Raw genomic sequence first — 18,215 nt, 5'->3', positions numbered from 1 at the left:
TAGGAAGTCGGGGATCGTACCAGAGTCACCAATGACTGTATGTGCAGGAAATGCATTGCACTGCAGAAGCTTGAGCCCCAAGTTTTAGAGCTTGAATGATGTCTAGTGGTTTTGTGGCACATCTGCATGGCTGAGAGTTACATGGATGCCAAGAGTGGTTGCAGTGCAGTTTAAGAGCCTGGAGGGAGGAATGGAATCAGTGACTGCCAGGCAGTTCAATCCAGTTGACAAATCAGTTTTCCATTCTGGAAATTGATGAGGGCACAGATTCTTCAGGTGAGTGCACTCGGGGCCAGATTTGTGGCATCACAAGTAGGTCAGCTGTACAGGAGTGAGGAAAAAGTGATAGGGGATTTACTAGTTTGGGGAACAATCAGGCATTTCTGCGACTGTCAAGGTAGCTCCTGGATGGAATGTTGTGTCTCTGGTGCCAGGGTCCAGAATATCTCAGGACAGCTGCAGGACATTCAGTTGGGAGGGGTTGAACGGCCTGAGGTTGTGATATCAATGATTTCAGGAAGAAGGGGATGTAATGCTGTAATCAGAATTAGGTGCTTAGTAGAAAACTAGTAACCTTCAATGTAGTAATCTCTGGATTACTCTTAGTACTATATGCAAGGAAACGCTGAAAAAGGCAGATGATTGCGTGGCTGAAAAGATCATTGATATAGACAATAGCAAGTTAATAGGTGAAGTCAGAGTTAGCCATTTAGCTTCTCAAGCCTATTCCACCATTTAATAAGATTATAACTGAGTTCTCTTTCCTGACTGCCTCACGTAACCTTTGATTCCTTTCTTCAACAAAATTGTATCAACTCAACTCTGAACATATTCAAAGATGCAGCTTCTACTGATCTCTGCAGAACAAAATCCACAGACTAACAGCCCCAGAGAAACATTTCTCCACACCTCAATTTTAATTGGGAGATGCTTAATTTTTGTTCTGCTCCTAATTCCAGTCAACCTTACAAGGGAAAACATTCAGCACTCCCTCAGGATCTTCTATGTTTCAAATAAGACCCATTTCATTTTCTTAAATTTCAGTGCAGACAGGCCCTTGGTGTTTAGCCGTCTTTTAGTATGTCCTGTCTGCTGAAAGCATAGCCAATCCATCCACCAATTACTGCATCATCAGACCATTATCAGTCAGTGTGATGGAAGGTGTCATCAAACATTACCAATTAACGCTAGCTCAAACTAATCTGCTTGCTGTTGCTGAATTTGGTTTTGCCAATATCATAGACTTACTCCATGCCTCAATAGTGTCTTGAGTTGAAAAGTGTGGTGCTGGAAAAGCGCAGTAGGTCAGGCAGCATCCGAGAAGCAGGAGAATCAACATTTCGGGCATAAGCCTTTCTTCAGGAATGCCCAAAACTCTGGTCTCCAGCACCTGCAGTCCTCACTTCCTTAATAGTGTCTTGGTCAACATGATTAAAAAAACTGAATTCCACAGTTGAGGTGAGAATGATTATCTTGGACATCAAGATAACATTTGACTGAGTGTGGCATCAAGAAACCCTAATAAAATTCAATCAATGGGAATTGATTCAGGTGGGGGAATGGGTAGAGAATCTCCATTGGATGGAATCATACCTAGCACAAAAGTAATTGGTTGTAGTTATTGGAAGTAAACCATCTCAGGCCAAGGTCATCTCTGCAGGAGTGCCTCACATTAATGTCCTAAACTTAACTGCTTCATCAATAACATTTGTTCCAAAGTAAGGTGAGAAGTAAGGACATACACTGATGATTAGCTATTGTTCAGTATCATTTGCAAATCTTCAGATGATGAAGCACCCTCTGTCTTCATGCAGCAAATCCTGAATAATGTTCAGGATTGGAACGATAGTAGCAAGTAACACTCAAAAGAAACTCATACAAATGCTAGGTAAAAGTTATCTCCAATTTATGAAAATCTAACCATCTCTCACATGAAGTCTAGCAGTGCCATAATCCATAATCAACATCCTAGGGGTAAGAATTGAACAGAAATTTAACTGGATCAGTCATATAAATATTGTGACTTCAAGAGCAGATCAGTAGTTGGGTAGATCTTTTTTAATCAACCTGGTCAGATATGTTACAACACAATCGCAAGATAGGATTTAAATCTGAGCCTCCTGGCTCAGGGTAGTGGATACTACCACTGCACAACAGCCTTATCCAGTACTTGAGTAGATATTATTAATTGACCTTTCAGAAATGTTATTACGTACCTCTGGAGCAGGTGGGTCATGAATCCTGCCCTCTTAGCTCTTGGTAGGAAAACTACCACTGCCCAAAAGAGCCCCCATTCAGTGTTTGGATAGTTAGTTTCATCAACCTGTGCAGACATGTGATGACACTTGGGAGCAGGTGTGACTTGAGCCCAGGTCTCCTGGCTCAGAGGTCGAAACACTGTCACCATAGCAGAAAAGTCCTTCAGTATTTTGGTAGATATTTTCAATCAACCTGTGCAGGAGCTACTCGAGGAAAAATGAGAAAAAAGGATTTTAAGACTTTGCTCTAAACTGACTAACATTTTTCTGTCCAATTTTAAAGATAAAAAAGGAACTCCAATTCTGAGTCCTGATGGTTTACCTTTGTTTGGACATGGACGAGACAGTAAGCCTTTAGTTGACCCAAAAGGCAAGCCAGTTTTGTCAGTCGGGGGAAAGCCCGTCATTGGATTGATCCATCACTTTAAAACGACAGTTGCGCCTACAACCACAACAATTAAAACCACGGCTGCAACAACCACAACTACCACACCGGAGCCAACTACCACACCGGAGCCAACTACCACACCGGAGCCAACTACTACACCAAAGCCAACTACAACAGAACTAACAACTAAACCTACTACTGTAATTCCTACATATCCCACAGCCAGTTATCTAAGATTGAACGAAGCTGGTTACCCTGTTCTAGGTTCTGCTGATACTGTTGACAGTTTGACTACAGGTAAGAACCACTAGGCATTTCGTTAACCATTATAAATACAATTTTCCAAATTAAGAGCATTTGACAAATTGTTATTTAAGTAAACTTTATGATATTTGTCTCTGATTTGTCCTGACAATGTACATATGTGCCCATGATTTAGTATTGTGTAGAATTCACAAATCCTGTATGCCGCGTTGGAGTCAGTACTTAACTGCAAAGATCACACAAGAAGGTATGGGGCAGATTATATCATGCTCAGCTCACTGCTGTGATATGGATTTTAATAATATGGTGACAGTCAGGGGTAGGGCACCATTTTAGCCGTCAATTGCACTCTACAAACTGTTGGTTATTAAATGTTGGTACTTTAACTTGACTTTGGAATCGGTGATCAAAGACATAACTATGTTGTCTTCAACCAGGATATCACTGTATTTCAGGTGAAGCTTAGAAAGAGCTAATTTGTTTTGTTCTTCTGGATGCAAACCAAATTTTAACTTAAGGGTAATACAGAGATTAATGAGAATACTAAAATTCTGAATTGAACCAACCGAACAGTCAGGTTGACTGTTACAAATGAAAAGACCTAAAAACTCTGTGATCAACAGCAACAGCAAAGTTATCCAACAGGTTATAAACCTTTTGATTGTCCTTCACTAGTAGGATTCCAGTGAGGTGCTGGTTTGGGGACACTCATAAATTTAATCATTGCTGCAATCATCCTGTACCCTGCCCCCACCAAAGCAGAAATGGTTGTCACAGTTTTATGTGGAACAGAGAAAGCCTCTTGGATCCAAGGTGCCTTTGTCTCAATTAGTTACCTAAAATGGTTGCTGCCTGTTGAGCCTCACTTTTTCTGTTTCTCCCACCCTAATTTTTCTTGCCCTTACTCCACCATTAAAAGTGCACAGGTGCTCTCTTCCCATTCATGCTGTCTTCAGCCCTGCCCTATCCGAGCCCTTTGTTTGTGCTGGATTCTGAAATGTTGAAGAGTCACAATCCTGGCCCTTGCTTCAACTGTCTTGGAGCATTAACTAGATGTGGGGATGTGAGAAGCCCATAGAAATTCTATTATGTCTCACCTCATTCAGAATCCTAAAACAAACGGCTAATATTGCAATCCAAAGACTGGTGTGTCAGTGCATATTCTGCAATGGAAATGCAAAATCTGCCATTTTGGTAAAGACAACTCCTAGAATCCTAGAATCACTGAACCAACAGCTGGGAATAAAACCCAGAAGTCCCCTTTAGCCCTTTGACACTCACTAGACATCTCTACAAATCCCTCTCTTCACTTTCCTATTGACCACCCCAACTCTCCTGATGAACCCTCCCACCCATTCTCCACACCCTCCCAACTCCCCTTTCCTCTCACAATCTGTCTCTTCCACCCACAGGCATCCTCTTCTCTCTCCTACCTACACCCACTGTATCTACTTTTGCCCCTTCACCTAGTAAGTCTATTTCTCCATCAACCACTGGTTTCTGTCTCTACTCATAATCACCATTCTCTCTGGCTCTCCACCACTCCCTCAATCCGTCTCTTCCTATTTCTCTGTTTTGTGGTTCAGGCTCAAAGGGCCAAATGACCTACTCCTGCACCTATTTTCTATGTTTCTAATTCTATGTTTTCCTCCTCTCCCATCAACACAACCCACAAAGGCTTGCTTGTGTTCTCTCTTTCCCTCTCTCTCTCTGTCTCTCTGTCTGTCTCTTCTGAGGATTTCATTCTCTCTCTCTGCATTTCTCTCACTACAGCACAGTCTATTTTCCTGTATCTTTTATCCAAACTTCTATTTCCTCTCTTTATTACCTTTCTCTGCTTATATCGTCTCCATTTCTCAACCTCAAGTCTTACTCTTTTGATCATACCCAACCCCCCAATTCCCCTACATGCTCTCAGTCTTCCAATCTCTCAGTCCCTCGCTACCGTACATTTTCCTCTTTCATCCTCTCTTTTTTTATCTTCTCTCTCACTCTCACTCACAATCCTTCGCTCTCTATCTCCAATTCTTACTGTATCTACCTAAGTCTCTCTCTTTAGTACTATTGCTTCCCACCCTCTCCCTCCCACCTTTCTCCCTCACCCTCTTTCCCTCCCTCTCTCGCTCCCTCTCTCCCTCCCTCCCTGGCTTCATCCCAGGTTCCCCCTTTCCCCATTCCCCTCACCATCCCTCCCGCTTTCGCACCCTCCCTCCCTGCTCTCACTCCCCCTCTCTCTCTTTCCCTGTCTCTCTCTCTATTGTACCCTCTCACATTCCCTGTCTCTCTCTCTCTCTCTCTCTCTCTCTCTCTCTCTCTCTCTCTCTCTCTCTCTCTCTCTCTCTCCTCTCCCTCCTTTCCCTATCCTGCTGCTCCGCCAAGCCCTCCCAGGTCATCGCTTCCTTGCAATCTGCCGCGGTCTCCCAGTCCTTAGCTCCCTCCATCCTTTGTTGTGCTCTCCCAGTCCATTGTTCCCTCCATCTGTGTCATGCTGTCCTGGTCTGTTGCTCCCTTCATTCCTGTCGTGCTCTCCTGATTCGTCCCTCACTCTAAACTATTTCCTCTTTCACACTGACTCTCAGTGAGAAAAATTGACGATACAGTGGTCATGATGCACTTAATTCCCTCAAACCAGATCCAGCTACATCACCTCCATAGGTGCTTGCTAAGAGTATTCTCCTGAACATAATTAAGAAATCCATCTCCATTTTATCACCTTACGTGAAGATAATTGACAGAAATTGCTTTTTGCAACATTTTAATAATTCAATCAGTAAAACTTATGTTGTTAAAATGTGTAAGTACATTTTATTCTGCTTAGATGCATTGTGGAAATGTTGAACTTAAGTCTCTGTTTTTCCATAGTAGCAAAGCTTTCCTAACGAGGAGAAAAATGTGCTTTAGTAACACTGTGCTAAAGGCTGATGTACTAAATTAATCCAGCATACTATACAATAATTAGGAAAAATAATATACTGTATTCAGCAATTTTAGTTGTAGATTGTACCTTTTCAATGCAGACTATTTAAACCAAAATGCCCTCTTGGCAATATTGGAATTGATCAGAACACATTGCAATTAGAAATACTTCAACAACAAAACATTTAACAGTGTGTTTCTTCGTGTTCTTGAAATTAAGGTGTTGGAACATAACATGCAGCATCTCCTTAATTGAAAGGATGTTTTAAAATTAATTTGGTTCTTATAAAATCAGTGTTTCCAATGCTGAGTAATCTTCACACATTCAAGCATCAGTCGAGAAATAGTTGCTCTGTTTCCTTCTCCAATTAAATTAATCAAGGGCAAATCCAGAGCTACAGATTGCACTTCATGACCACCACACTCTATGAATGCCACTTTCTCTGATAATAATATGTCACAGAATAAAAAGTCAATTTATAGTATTTTTAAAATTTTGGTTACAAATTAGTTTTCAAATGGTGTGAAAGCAGCATATTATTTCTGCTCAAAAACTCTTTCAATCATTAAAATTAAGTAACTATGTGAATTGTAATTGTTTCCTTATCTGTCTGCAGAGGTAATTAATTGGGAGAAAGTTGAATTTAGATGGGGAAATTGATAGATGCATTAGATTCATAAGAGCCACTGACAACCAACAAAATTTGAATTTCCTTTTAAGATTGAATAAGCACACATAGATATATGGAAACCACAAATGCATAAAGCTAGATTCAAAACAGAAAGTGCTGTCAATATTGGATCAGTTGAGATCAATAAAGAAACAGTTAATGATATAGTGCTGATGAAGGGTCTTCATCCAGAAAGACTACCCAAGGATTTACATTTCCAGCATTTGGCTTTAATTTGAAAAAGAATATATCCTTTCTAAGTGATAAATACTTTCTCACAGAAGAATTTTACAAGAATTTTCATTATCTTTTCCAAAAATGATTTGTTTTCATGTAGATGACCTAGTAAATGAATCAAGTTTTCTTTGTGTATTTAGTTGAATTTAGCTTCACATTAAACTTACAAAGTGACCTAAATCTAAATTCTGACAGCATCTAAATGAAAATCCATTTCCATTATTAAGGTATTTAGCTACTTGTGATTAGTTAATATCATTACTAAAATAATATCCAAAGGAATTGCAATAGAACATTGTACAGCAGTGATAATAATTATCAAGCTGCCTATCATCAGTAGGAAGTGATATTTTACATTGATTTACAGAAATTCAAATTCTCAATTGCATATCATTTTCATTTTATACAATTTTGCTTTTCAATAGAAGAGGCTTCTGGAATGGACTGGGATCTGCTAACCATTCCCGCAGAAGGCGATTCATTGGATTCTTTAGACATTAAAGAAGGTACTGTCTGGTTGTGGTTGCTTCTCTTTCTGCTCTGCATTGTTTAATGTTCTGTACACTCTCTTATAAATGTCTATGAGGTATAGAAACAAAACCACAGAACCATAGAAATGATGGAGCACAGAAGAGGGTCAATTGCCCATCTTGTCCAGGCTGACCCAAAGCCACCTCAGTGTCTTTTCTCATCCCATCTTCTTGCATATGGCCCATTGCCCTGCATCTTACAAGCACGTAAGGTGCAGATCCAGGTACTTGGATGAAATATTTAAGGTATCAGGGGAAACAGAGTTCTCCTGTCTACTCTATCTCTACCCCTCGCAATTTTATATGCCTCAATCATGTCACCCTGCAGCTTTCTCTGTTCCAAGGAAAACTATCCCAGTCTTTCTAATTGCTCCTCATAACCACAATTCTCAAGCCTCGGCAATATTCTGGTAAATCATCTTTGCAATCTTTCCATTGCAATTATGCCCACACTTTCAATATTCCAGTTGTGGCCTCACCAGTGTCTTATACAGTTTCATAATTATATCCCTATTTTTGTATTCTATACCTCTGCCAAATGCAGGAGAGCATTCCATATGTCTTCTTTACAAGCTTGTCTCCCTATACTGCTACCCTTAGAGATTGTATACTTGCATGCCAAGATCTGTCATTTCATCTATCGCTCACAGTTTTTTTTTGTATGTTCCTTTTAATAGTTTGACCTTTCTAAAAGCATTAACTCGTACTTACCAAAGTTGAACTACATCTACTTTCCTGCCTGACCATTACATTTTGTTTTCTAATACTAAATCAACTTTGAATCAAAATCAACAGATTGGCTTGTTTCCCTGGGCTTTTACAAAAAGAAGGAAGCATATGTAAGGTATAGAGAGGATAGATCAAATGAATCCTTAGAGTATAAAGGCAGTAGGAGTATACTTAAGAGGGAAATCAGGAGGGCAAGAAGGGGACATAGCTTTGGCAAATAAAATTAAGGAGAATCCAAAGGGTTTTTACAAACACATTAAGGACAAAAGGGTAACTAGGGAAAGAATAGGGCCCCTCAAAGATCAGCAAGGCAGCCTTTGTGTGAAGCCACAGAAACTGGGGGAGGTACTAAATGAATATTTTGTATCAGAATGTACTGTGGAAAAGGACATGGAAGATATAGAACGTAGGGAAATAGATAGTGACATCTTGAAAAATGTTCATATTACAGAATAGGAAGTGCTGGATGTCTTGAAACGTATAAAGGTGGTTAAATCCCCACGACCTGATCAGGTGTACCCTAGAATTCTGTGGGAAGCTATAGAAATGATTGCTGGGCCTCTTGCTGAGAAATATGTATTATCAATAGTCACAGATGAGGTGCCGGAAGACTGGAGGTTGGCTAACATGGTTCCACTGTTTAAGAAGGGAGGTAAGGACAAGCCAGGGAACTATAGACCAGTGAGCCTGACATTGGTGGTGAGCAAGTTGTTGGAGGGAATCCTGACAGACAGAATGTACATGTATTTAGAAAGACAAGAACTGATTAGGGATAGTCAACATGGCTTTGTGCGTGGGAAATCATGTCTCACAAACTTGATTAAGTTTTTTGAAGAAGTAACAAAGAAGATTGATGAGGACAGAGCGGTAGATGTGATCTATATGGACTTCGGTAAGGCGTTCGACAAGGTAGATACAGAATTGGCTCAATGGTAGAAAACAGAGGGTGGTGGTGGCCTGTGACCGGTGGAGTCCACAACGATCGGTGCTGGGGCCTCTACTTTTCGTCATTTATATAAATGATTTGGTTGCGAGCATAAGAGCTATAGTTAGTAAGTTTGTGGATATAAAAGGCATCTGGATTGGTACATGAATAAGCTTAGAGGGATATGGACCTAATTCTGGCAAATGGGATAAAATTATGGTTGGCATGAACGAGTTAGATCAAAGGGTCTGTTTCCAGACTGTGCATCTCTACACAGAACATGAATCTTTCACCCTCAACGTTCCCTGTATTGTTTCAAACCCCGTTAAAGTAGCCTACTATTTTTGCCCTCTTATTCCTACAGGTAGAAACCTGTCTACTTATGTGTTCTTCTATCTCCCTCCCACTATTGGGGTTCTATTGCATATTCCTAATACCTTGACTGCCTCTTTTTTTTTCCTAAGATCAACCCATAAAGCCTCATTTGTTAACCCATTTAGTGCTTCATTCCTTCTCACAGCTGTGATTTTTTTTAACAACTTACCAACTGTACCCCTCTTTTTGACACCCACTGTGTCATGTCTGAAAACTCTATATCTAGGGATATTGACCTGCTGATTTTGCCCCTCCTTTAGCCAGGTTTCCATTATAGCAATGACATTCTTCTGCCATGTACTTGTCTATGCCATTAATTCTTCTGCGTTGTTTATAATATTCCTTGCATTGAAGCATAAGCAGCTCAGCGCTGTCAATTTTCTTTCCTGAATGGTTTTAAATCTTCATTACTTTTGTCTTTGAGTTGCTGACTACATTACTAACTAATGTTCTGCCTCCCATTTCCTGATCTGAATCTGACCCACTAAGCCTACACTTGGTCCCCAACCCCCCACTATACAAGTTTAAAACATCATCAACAGAACTAGCAAAAGCCTCCACGAGGATATGTGTTCTAGCTCTGCCCAGGTGCACTCTGTCAGGCTTGTACATATCCCACCTTCCCCAGAAATGGTCCCAATGCCTTAAGAATCTACACCCCTCCCTGGTATACCGTTTCTCGAGCCATGCATTTATCTGATCTGTCGTCTTATTCCTGTTTTAGCTAACATGTTTCTACCATGTTTAAGGTGAAAGATGAAATGTCTCTTTGATCAATTTAATACTTTCTCAGACTACTTTTAATACTGTATCAAATAGTCAAAGTTGGCATACACCAAATAAATAACGTGCAACTGCGTTAGAATGGTTTGTATAGACTAACTGAAAAACTGCTAGTTGTCAGCAGTCATGAAATCTCTGTGAACTTACTAGTGGCTGCCATTCACCCTTATAATGTCAACTAACTGGCACTTCTCATTTGCGCAAGTCCTTCTGTTTTCTGGTTTGTGTGAATGTTTTCTGCTTCTCTTGGAATTAGCACACAGTAAAATGTGCGAGCTCTACAGAAAAACATGTGTGTCAACCAGAAGGGAATGATGTGTTTCAGATGTAGTTTATCTTGCCAAAAGATCTGTCAGCTCACTTAATGTGTCAACAAATAAGTTTTACTTACAGCATATTGGAATTGAAATCTCAAAGAATCAGTATTGGTGACATGTTTTTAGGTAATCTAAGGCTGTGCAGGGCCAAATCAGGCTCATGTTCACAGGAATCACATTTTGCCCTCAATATATTTCATGGAATATATGCTGCAAGACAGTGATAAGCTAATGAGTTCAAATGTTGAAACTTGAAGTGGATCCAAGCCAGACACTTTATAAGTATAAAACAAAATGGTCAGGGAATATGCAAAATTATAGGTCAGTCGAAACCGTTGAATCTAACCAGCTCGCATTTTTCAACATCCAATCTTGTTTATACTGACAGGGGCTTCATTCAAAAAATTAGTTGGAGAAAAGAACATAATTCTCTTACAAAATGTAATCTGTTTCTTCCAAAGTGATCTCTGATGAGGGTCAACATGGAATCTCCAGTGGGTCAGTAGCCACACTGTGTTTCTATGGCCATATGAAAAGTCCCTGGATTAATATCAGGCAGAAACAGGGCTGCACTGCTGCTTCGTTGTCCAGGCAATGTGCATTGTCCACATTTCATAGGGGTGGCACAATGGCTCAGTGGTTAGCACTGCTGCCTCACAGCGCCACATATCCAGGTTCTATTCCACTCTTGGACGACTGTTTGCACATTCTCCCTCTGGCTGTGTAGGTTTCCTCCGGGGTGCGCTGGTTTCCTCCCACAGTCCAAAGATGTGCAGATTAAGTGGATGGCCATGCTAAATTGCCCATAGTGTCCAGGGAGGTGCAGGCTAGGTGGACTAGCCATGGCGAATGAAGGGTTATGGGGATAGGGTGGGATGCCTCTTTAGAGTGTCAATGGGAACTTGATGGGCCATCTGGCCTGTTTCCATACTGTAGGGATTCTATTAAACATCCTTTTGTTAAGGCAATGGAATTTTATAAATCCATTTTTCACCAAATACGTAACTCCTATCATTAATAATGTTCTCCAATAATTTCTCTAGTACAAGCATAAGGCTGACTGGCCTGTAATTCCTCAGATTATCCGTATTGCCTTTTTAAAAAACAGAACAACGTTGGCTATTCTCCAGTCCTCTGGGACCTCTCCTGTGACCAAAGAGAATACAAAAATTTCAAACAAGACCCCAACAGTGTCCTCACCTGTCTCCCTCAGCATTCTGGGCTAGATCCCATCAGGTCCTGGGGACTTGTTAACCTTCATGTTTTTGAAAACACTCAACACTACCTCAATTTTTATAATGATATGCCTAAGAAATCAACACACCCTCTCAAAACTCACCATTACCATGTCCTCCTCCTCTAAGAATACCAATACGAAGTGTTTGTTAAGGACCTCATGCCCACTTCCTCTTGATCTACCCATAAATTCCCCCATTTTTCTACCTGCCTTTCCCTCGCCTACTTGCAGAGCGATTCAGAGAGCACCTCTGGGCCACCCGGACGAACCAACCCAACCAACCTGTAGCACAGCATTTCAACTCCCCCTCCCACTCCACCGAGGATATGCAGGTCATTGGACTCATCCACCGCCAAACCACAACAACCCGACGGTCGGAGGAGGAGCGTCTTATCTTCCGACTGGGAACCCTCCAACCGCAGGGGATGAACTTGGACTTCACCAGTTTCTTCATCCCCCCTCCCCCCACCTTGTCTCAGCCGGATCCCTCCAGCCCGGCACCGCCTTCCTGACCTGCAGTCTTCTTCTTGACCTCTCCGCCTCCATCCTACTCCGACCTATCACCCTCACCTTGACCTCTTTCCACCTATCACATTTCCAACGCCCCTCCTCCAAGTCCCTCCTCCCTACCTTTTATCTTCTCCTGCTGAACACTCTCTGCTCATTCCTGAAGAAGGGCCTGTGCCCGAAACGTCGAATCTCCTGTTCCCTGGATGCTGCCTGACCTGCTGTGCTGTTCCAGCAATAAAGTTTCAACTTTCCCTAGCTACCCCCTTGCTCTTTAAGTGTAAAATTCCTTATGATTTACTTTTGCCAAAGGAAGTTCATTACCCCTTTTAGCCCTCCTAATTCATTGTGCAAGTTTTTCCCTGCTGTCTTTGTATTCTTTGAGAGCCCTGACTGTCTTCAGTTTCCTAAACCTTATATATATATCTCCTTTTTCTTTTTGCACAAGCCCACAACTACTCTGTTTCCAAGGTCCCTGAATCTTGTCAGGCTTGTCCTTCATCTTCATGTTTGTGCTGAATTCAAATCAATTGGCCTTTAAAAGATTCCCACAGCCAGATGTGAATTTTGATTAGATTAAATTCCCTACAGAGTGGAAACAGACTTTCGGCCCAACCAATCCACACCGACCCTCCGAAGAGTAACCTACCCAGACCTATTTCCCTCTGGCTAATGCACCTAACACTACGGGCAATTTAGCATAGCCAATTCACATAACCTGCACATCTTTGGACTGTGGGAGGAAACCAAAGCACCCAGAGGAAACCCACGCAGATACAGGGAGAATGTGCAAACTCCACACAGACAGTCACCCGAGGCTGGAATTTATTCTGAGACAACCACCCCACAATCTATATTCCCCAGTTCCTGTCTAATATTGTGGTTGTTAATCTTCCCCCAACTTCATGCTTTCACCTAAGGACCACATTTGTCCTTATTCATAAGTAATTAAGAATGTACAGAATTATGGTCACTGTTCCTGAACTACTCCCCACTGAGACATGGATCACCTGGCTGCGCTTGCTGCCCAATACCAGATCCAGAATGGAGCCCTCCTCATTGGACTATTTACAGATTGTTTCAAGAAGTCTTCCTGGAAGCACATAACAAACCTCCACATTCCCCACCCCCATTCAAGCTCTTAGCACAAAGCGTGTCCTGGTTAACAGAGGGGAAGTTAAAATCACTCACCATAACCATCCTGTTGTTGTTACATATTTACCATAATCTGACCACATATCTGTTCCACTATTGCCTGCTGGCTGTCAGAAAGCCTGTATTAAAATTCCATGGAAGTGATTGCACCCTTCCTATTCCTGAGCTCCATCCACATAGACTCACTGTAAGAACCTTCTGAAATGTCTTCCCTCGGTATAGCTGTGATATTCTTTCTGATCAGTAACACAACTCCCTGTCTCTTTTACATCCCCCTCTATCTCATCTGAAACATCTAAATCCTAGAATATTATGCTGCCAGTCTTGCCCCCCCCAACCAAGTCTCTGTAACAGCTACAGCATCATAGTTATATGTATTAATCCAAACTATAACTTCTTCTGCCTTACCTATCATACTCCTCACATGCCTTACACCCATAGAAACATCCTTGATCTTGGCACCATAATCTGACCACATATCTGTTCCACTATTGCCTGTTGGAGACTCGCCTGCAGCGACAGAAATGCCAATCTGTGCCCCTGACTCTAGAGTCTAATATCGCTACTGCTCTGAGGCTACTACTGATCTGGTTGCTGCTGCTGCTTTACTAGAGAGGGCAACCCTCCAACAGTGCACTTGTTTGGGAGGGGAATGGCCACAGGAGACTCCTGCGCTGCCTGCCCAAGCTTTGTGGTCTTCTGGGTGGTCACCCAACTTTTCTCTATCTGCATAGCCCTTACAGGCGTGTGAGCAGCACGCTAAACATGCTATCCACAACATTCTCAGCCTCATTGATGTACCATTGTCAGTTCATCCACAGCTTCAGGCATTCCTTGTGCCAAACTGGGAGCTGCAGCTCAACACATTGCCTGCATACAAGAAGTGTCCCTCATTTCCCACATATTTCAAGAAGAATATTCCATGTGGCCAAGTTCTCTTGCCATTTCAAACCTTATTAACTACAGACAACAATCCAGAAACTGATTGCACAACCTTGCACACTCAGATCTCTCTGTCGCAACTCTCTGGTCCAACTAGGGAGTCATGGCTGACAGAGAATAGCAGGAGTGTCAGATGTCATGTTCACTCTGAGAGCTGGCTCTGAAGGAACTGGATCAGTGTCAAGGTACATGTAAATAAAGGGTGACTTGTGATGGGATACCAGCCTCTGTGGAATTATTTCATTGGTGACAAGAGAAAAGCATACTCTTGAAGAAACTCACCTGCAACAGTTGTCTATGAGTTGGGATAAGCATTTCTGGCCTCATGCTGTTATTTGGGAAGCTTGATTCATTTGACCCTGCAGATGAAGACTGCACCCAGTATGTGGAAAGAATTAATTAGTTTCCCCGGGCAGATGACATTGGGGTAGATGAAAAGCAATGAGAAATTCTCCTGACCCAAAGCTTTTTCAATTATTCAGAGCCTGACTTTCCGGAGGCATAAGATCCTTAAATCTTTCAGGAATTGATGGATTTAGTTAAGGAATATTATGACCTCTAATTTTAAGATGCTATCAGTTTTACTTGGCAATTTGAGAACTGGGAGAATCCATATTGGGATTTTTGACTCGGTTAAGACAACTGGCAGAGACATGTGACTTTGGTTTGACTCTTAATGAGATGCTGAGAGACTGTTTGATATGTGCAATTAATGATGCAACCATGCAAAAGCATCTACAGTACTAGCTGAAGCCCAACCAGACTCCAAACAGGGACTATAACTGGCTTTATCATTGGAAAATGAGGCAATTGGAACCTATGAGTAGCACGGTATTCCGATGGAAGTGGACATCCTCGCCAGTCCGACTGAGTTTGGGGAACACCACTTATGTGAAGGCAACTGCATTGCCTCACTCAGGACACATCCTGAACAGAGGGATTGTAGGTCAGCTCATAGCAAAACCTCAAAATAAAACCGAGACTTGGCCAAACAGTTAAAATGTTCTTTGGATCCGGCCTGTCAAGCCGTTGTTGTTGCTACCACATATGCAGATATGAGACAGCAAAAGACTCTACTAGACCTAGATTGAGCAAGATCAATCCTAGGCCAGTATCCAGGAGAGTGCACACCCTGGAAAATCCACCTATATCTGGTTTGGAACAGTTAAATTGCTTAAGAAAGTGAAAATCAGAACTAATCAAAATAAATGTCTGATGAAATGGTCACCCAGTTCAAATAAAGGTCAATACTGGCACAGCCATTTCAGTGATTGCAGAAGCATTCTTTAGCAAAATTCGCTCTGAACACCAAGCCTTAAGTTTGTGCAAGACCTCAGCTGGACTGAGAACCTATACCAGGGAACCTTTAGAGTTTAAGAGTACAACTTTGGTTTTGGTCTCTTATGAGAAGTGGCTGGTTCAGTTACCACTGATTGTAGTAAACAGTTTGGACCAAGCTTGTTGTGCTGAAATTGGTTGAGAAAGATTCACCTAGATTGATTCAACATTTTTCAATTAGAAAAATAGCTGTCTTCATTGGCTGGAGTGTACAATACAGGAGCAAAGAAGTCTTATTTCTAAAACATTGAGTATGCCACTCATGGAATACTGTGTGCAGTTCTGGTCACTACTCTAACAGAATGATGAGAAGAGATTCACCAGAATGTTGCCTGGAATGAGAAGTCTCAGTTGTGAGGAGTGAGTGTGCAAAAGAATAATAAATACATAGAATTCCTACAGTGCAGAAACAGGCAATTAGGTCCATTGAGTCTATACTCTCTGAAGAGTATCCCACCCAGACCCTACCCTCAACCCATGCTCATAACCCTGCATGGGGATTTTACCATGCTGAACCCACTTAATCTGCACATCCCTGTACACTACTGGGTAGTTTTTAGCATGGTCAATCTACCTAATCTGCACATCTTTGGACTGTGGGAGGAAACTGGAGGAAACCCACGCAGACATGGGGAGAATGTGCAAACTCCACACAGATACTCGTCCCTGGTGAGGGAACAGTGCTACGGTAAGGCTGATGTATTTTGCAGCGACCTCCAGCCAGAAGTACCAAATGAATGGTACACCTCAGTCTCCTCAAGTAGTCCCAAGCAGTACAGATTCCAGTCTTCAGCCAATTCGATTCAATCCATGTGATTTCAAGAAATTGTTGAAGGCGCTGGATGTAGCAAAGGCTATGGGCCCCTGACAACATTCTGGCAATGATACTGTAAACTTGTGCTCCAAAATTTGCAGCTACCCTGACTAGCTGTTCTAGTACAGTTACAACACTGGCATCTCAATATTGGAAATTGCTCAGATACGTCCTGTACACAAAAAGTGGTTTGAAGTCCAACCCAGCCAATTACTACCCCATCAGTCACTCAATCATCAATAAAGTGGTATTGATGCACACACCACCCTCTGCATGAAAAAGCCAACCATCTTCAACTGCTTCATTAATGAGCTGATGTTATGTCAGAAGTGGAGATTATGCAAACATTCGTGAACATGTTCAGCACCATTCACGATGACTCAGATACTGAAACAGTCCATGTTCAAATGCAACAAGTTCTGGACGATATCTGGGCTTGGGATGATTTAAAAGTAACATATGCACCACACAAGTGCCAGACAATGCGCAACCCCGATAAAAGGCAATATAATCGTATTGCCCCTTGACAGTCAATGGTGAGGACTGCAGATGCTGGAGATAACAGTTGAGAATGTGGTGCTGGAAAAGCACAGGAGGTCAGGGAGCATCCGAGGAGCAGGAAAATCAAAGTTTCGGGCAATAGCCCTTCATCAGGAACCATTCCTGATGAAGGACTTTTGCCCAAAACGTCGATTTTCCTGCTCCTCGGATGCTCCCTGACCTCTTGTGCTTTTCCAGCACCACACTCTTGCTTCAATGGTATTACCATCACTGAATCCCCCACTATCAATGTCCTTGGGCTTTCATTGACCAGAAACTCAACTAGACTTGTCACGTAAATGCAGTGCCTACAAGAGCAGGAACAGAGCCTATGAATACAGCCAGTAGCTCACCTCCTGCCTCATCGAAGCCTGTCCAAAATCAACAAGGCATGCATTCAGATGTGTGATGGAATGCATTTCTGATGGGTGCAGCACCGTCAACACTCAAGAAGCTTGACACTATCCAGGAGGAAGCAACTCACTTGATTGGTACCTCCTCCATAGCATCTACTCCCTCCATCACTGATGCTCAGTAACAGCAGTGTGTATAATCTACCAGATACACTGCATAAATTAACCAAGGATCCTTAGATAGCACATTTCAAACATACCACAATGTCCATCTAGAAGGGCAAAGCAGGTACATGGGAACATCACCATCTGCAAGCCACTCACATCCTTGGAAATATGTTGGTGTTCTTCGCTGTTGCTAGGTCAAAATCCTGGGATTCCCTCTCTGAGAGCATTATGGGTCAACCTACGGTATGTGAACTGTAGCAGTTCAAGAAGGCAGCTCAGCACCATCTTCTCAAGTGTAATTAGAGATGCTCAGTAGGTGCTGCAAGCCAGCAATGCCCATGTTTTATGAGTGAATTCAAAAAAATTGATAGGATCATAGAGAGTTACAAAATTGTACAGCACAGAAACAGACCTTTTGGTCCAACTCGCCAATGGCAACAAGATATCCCAAATTAATCTAGTCCCATTTGCCAACATTTGGTCCATATACCTCTAAACTCTTCCTATTCATATACCCATCCAGATCCCTTTTAAATGTTGTAATTGTTCCAGCCTCCATCACTTCCTCTGACAGCTTATTCCATACATGAACCATCCTCTGCATGAAAAACTTGCCCCTTTGGTCCCTTTTAAATCTTTCTCTTCTCAACTTAAAACTACGCCCTCTAGTTTTGGAGTCCCCTGCCCTGGGGGAAAAAATGACCTTGTCTATTCACCCTAGCCAAGCTCCTCATGATTTTATAAACCTCTATAAGAACTAGACCAAAT

At 42.0% G+C, this 18,215-nt stretch overlaps 1 protein-coding gene across 1 annotated transcript in view; it reads left to right on the top strand.

Annotated features, from left to right (window-relative positions):
• The window catches only part of fndc1 (fibronectin type III domain containing 1), a 373,864-nt gene that overhangs the window by 275,371 nt on the left and 80,278 nt on the right, over positions 1-18,215 (top strand). The window contains exons 13-14 of the mRNA XM_043696167.2: positions 2,542-2,943; positions 7,160-7,240. Of these exons, the coding sequence (XP_043552102.2) occupies positions 2,542-2,943; positions 7,160-7,240 (483 nt within the window). The remainder of the gene's footprint in view (positions 1-2,541; positions 2,944-7,159; positions 7,241-18,215) is intronic.

Source organism: Chiloscyllium plagiosum, unplaced genomic scaffold (assembly GCF_037043375.1).
Source record: "Chiloscyllium plagiosum isolate Xiang-an unplaced genomic scaffold, Cpla_swu_hap1 HiC_scaffold_10, whole genome shotgun sequence".
Classification (NCBI taxonomy): domain Eukaryota; kingdom Metazoa; phylum Chordata; class Chondrichthyes; order Orectolobiformes; family Hemiscylliidae; genus Chiloscyllium; species Chiloscyllium plagiosum.
Note: the sequence above shows the minus strand (reverse complement) of the source record. Positions and strands in the feature narration are given on the sequence as shown.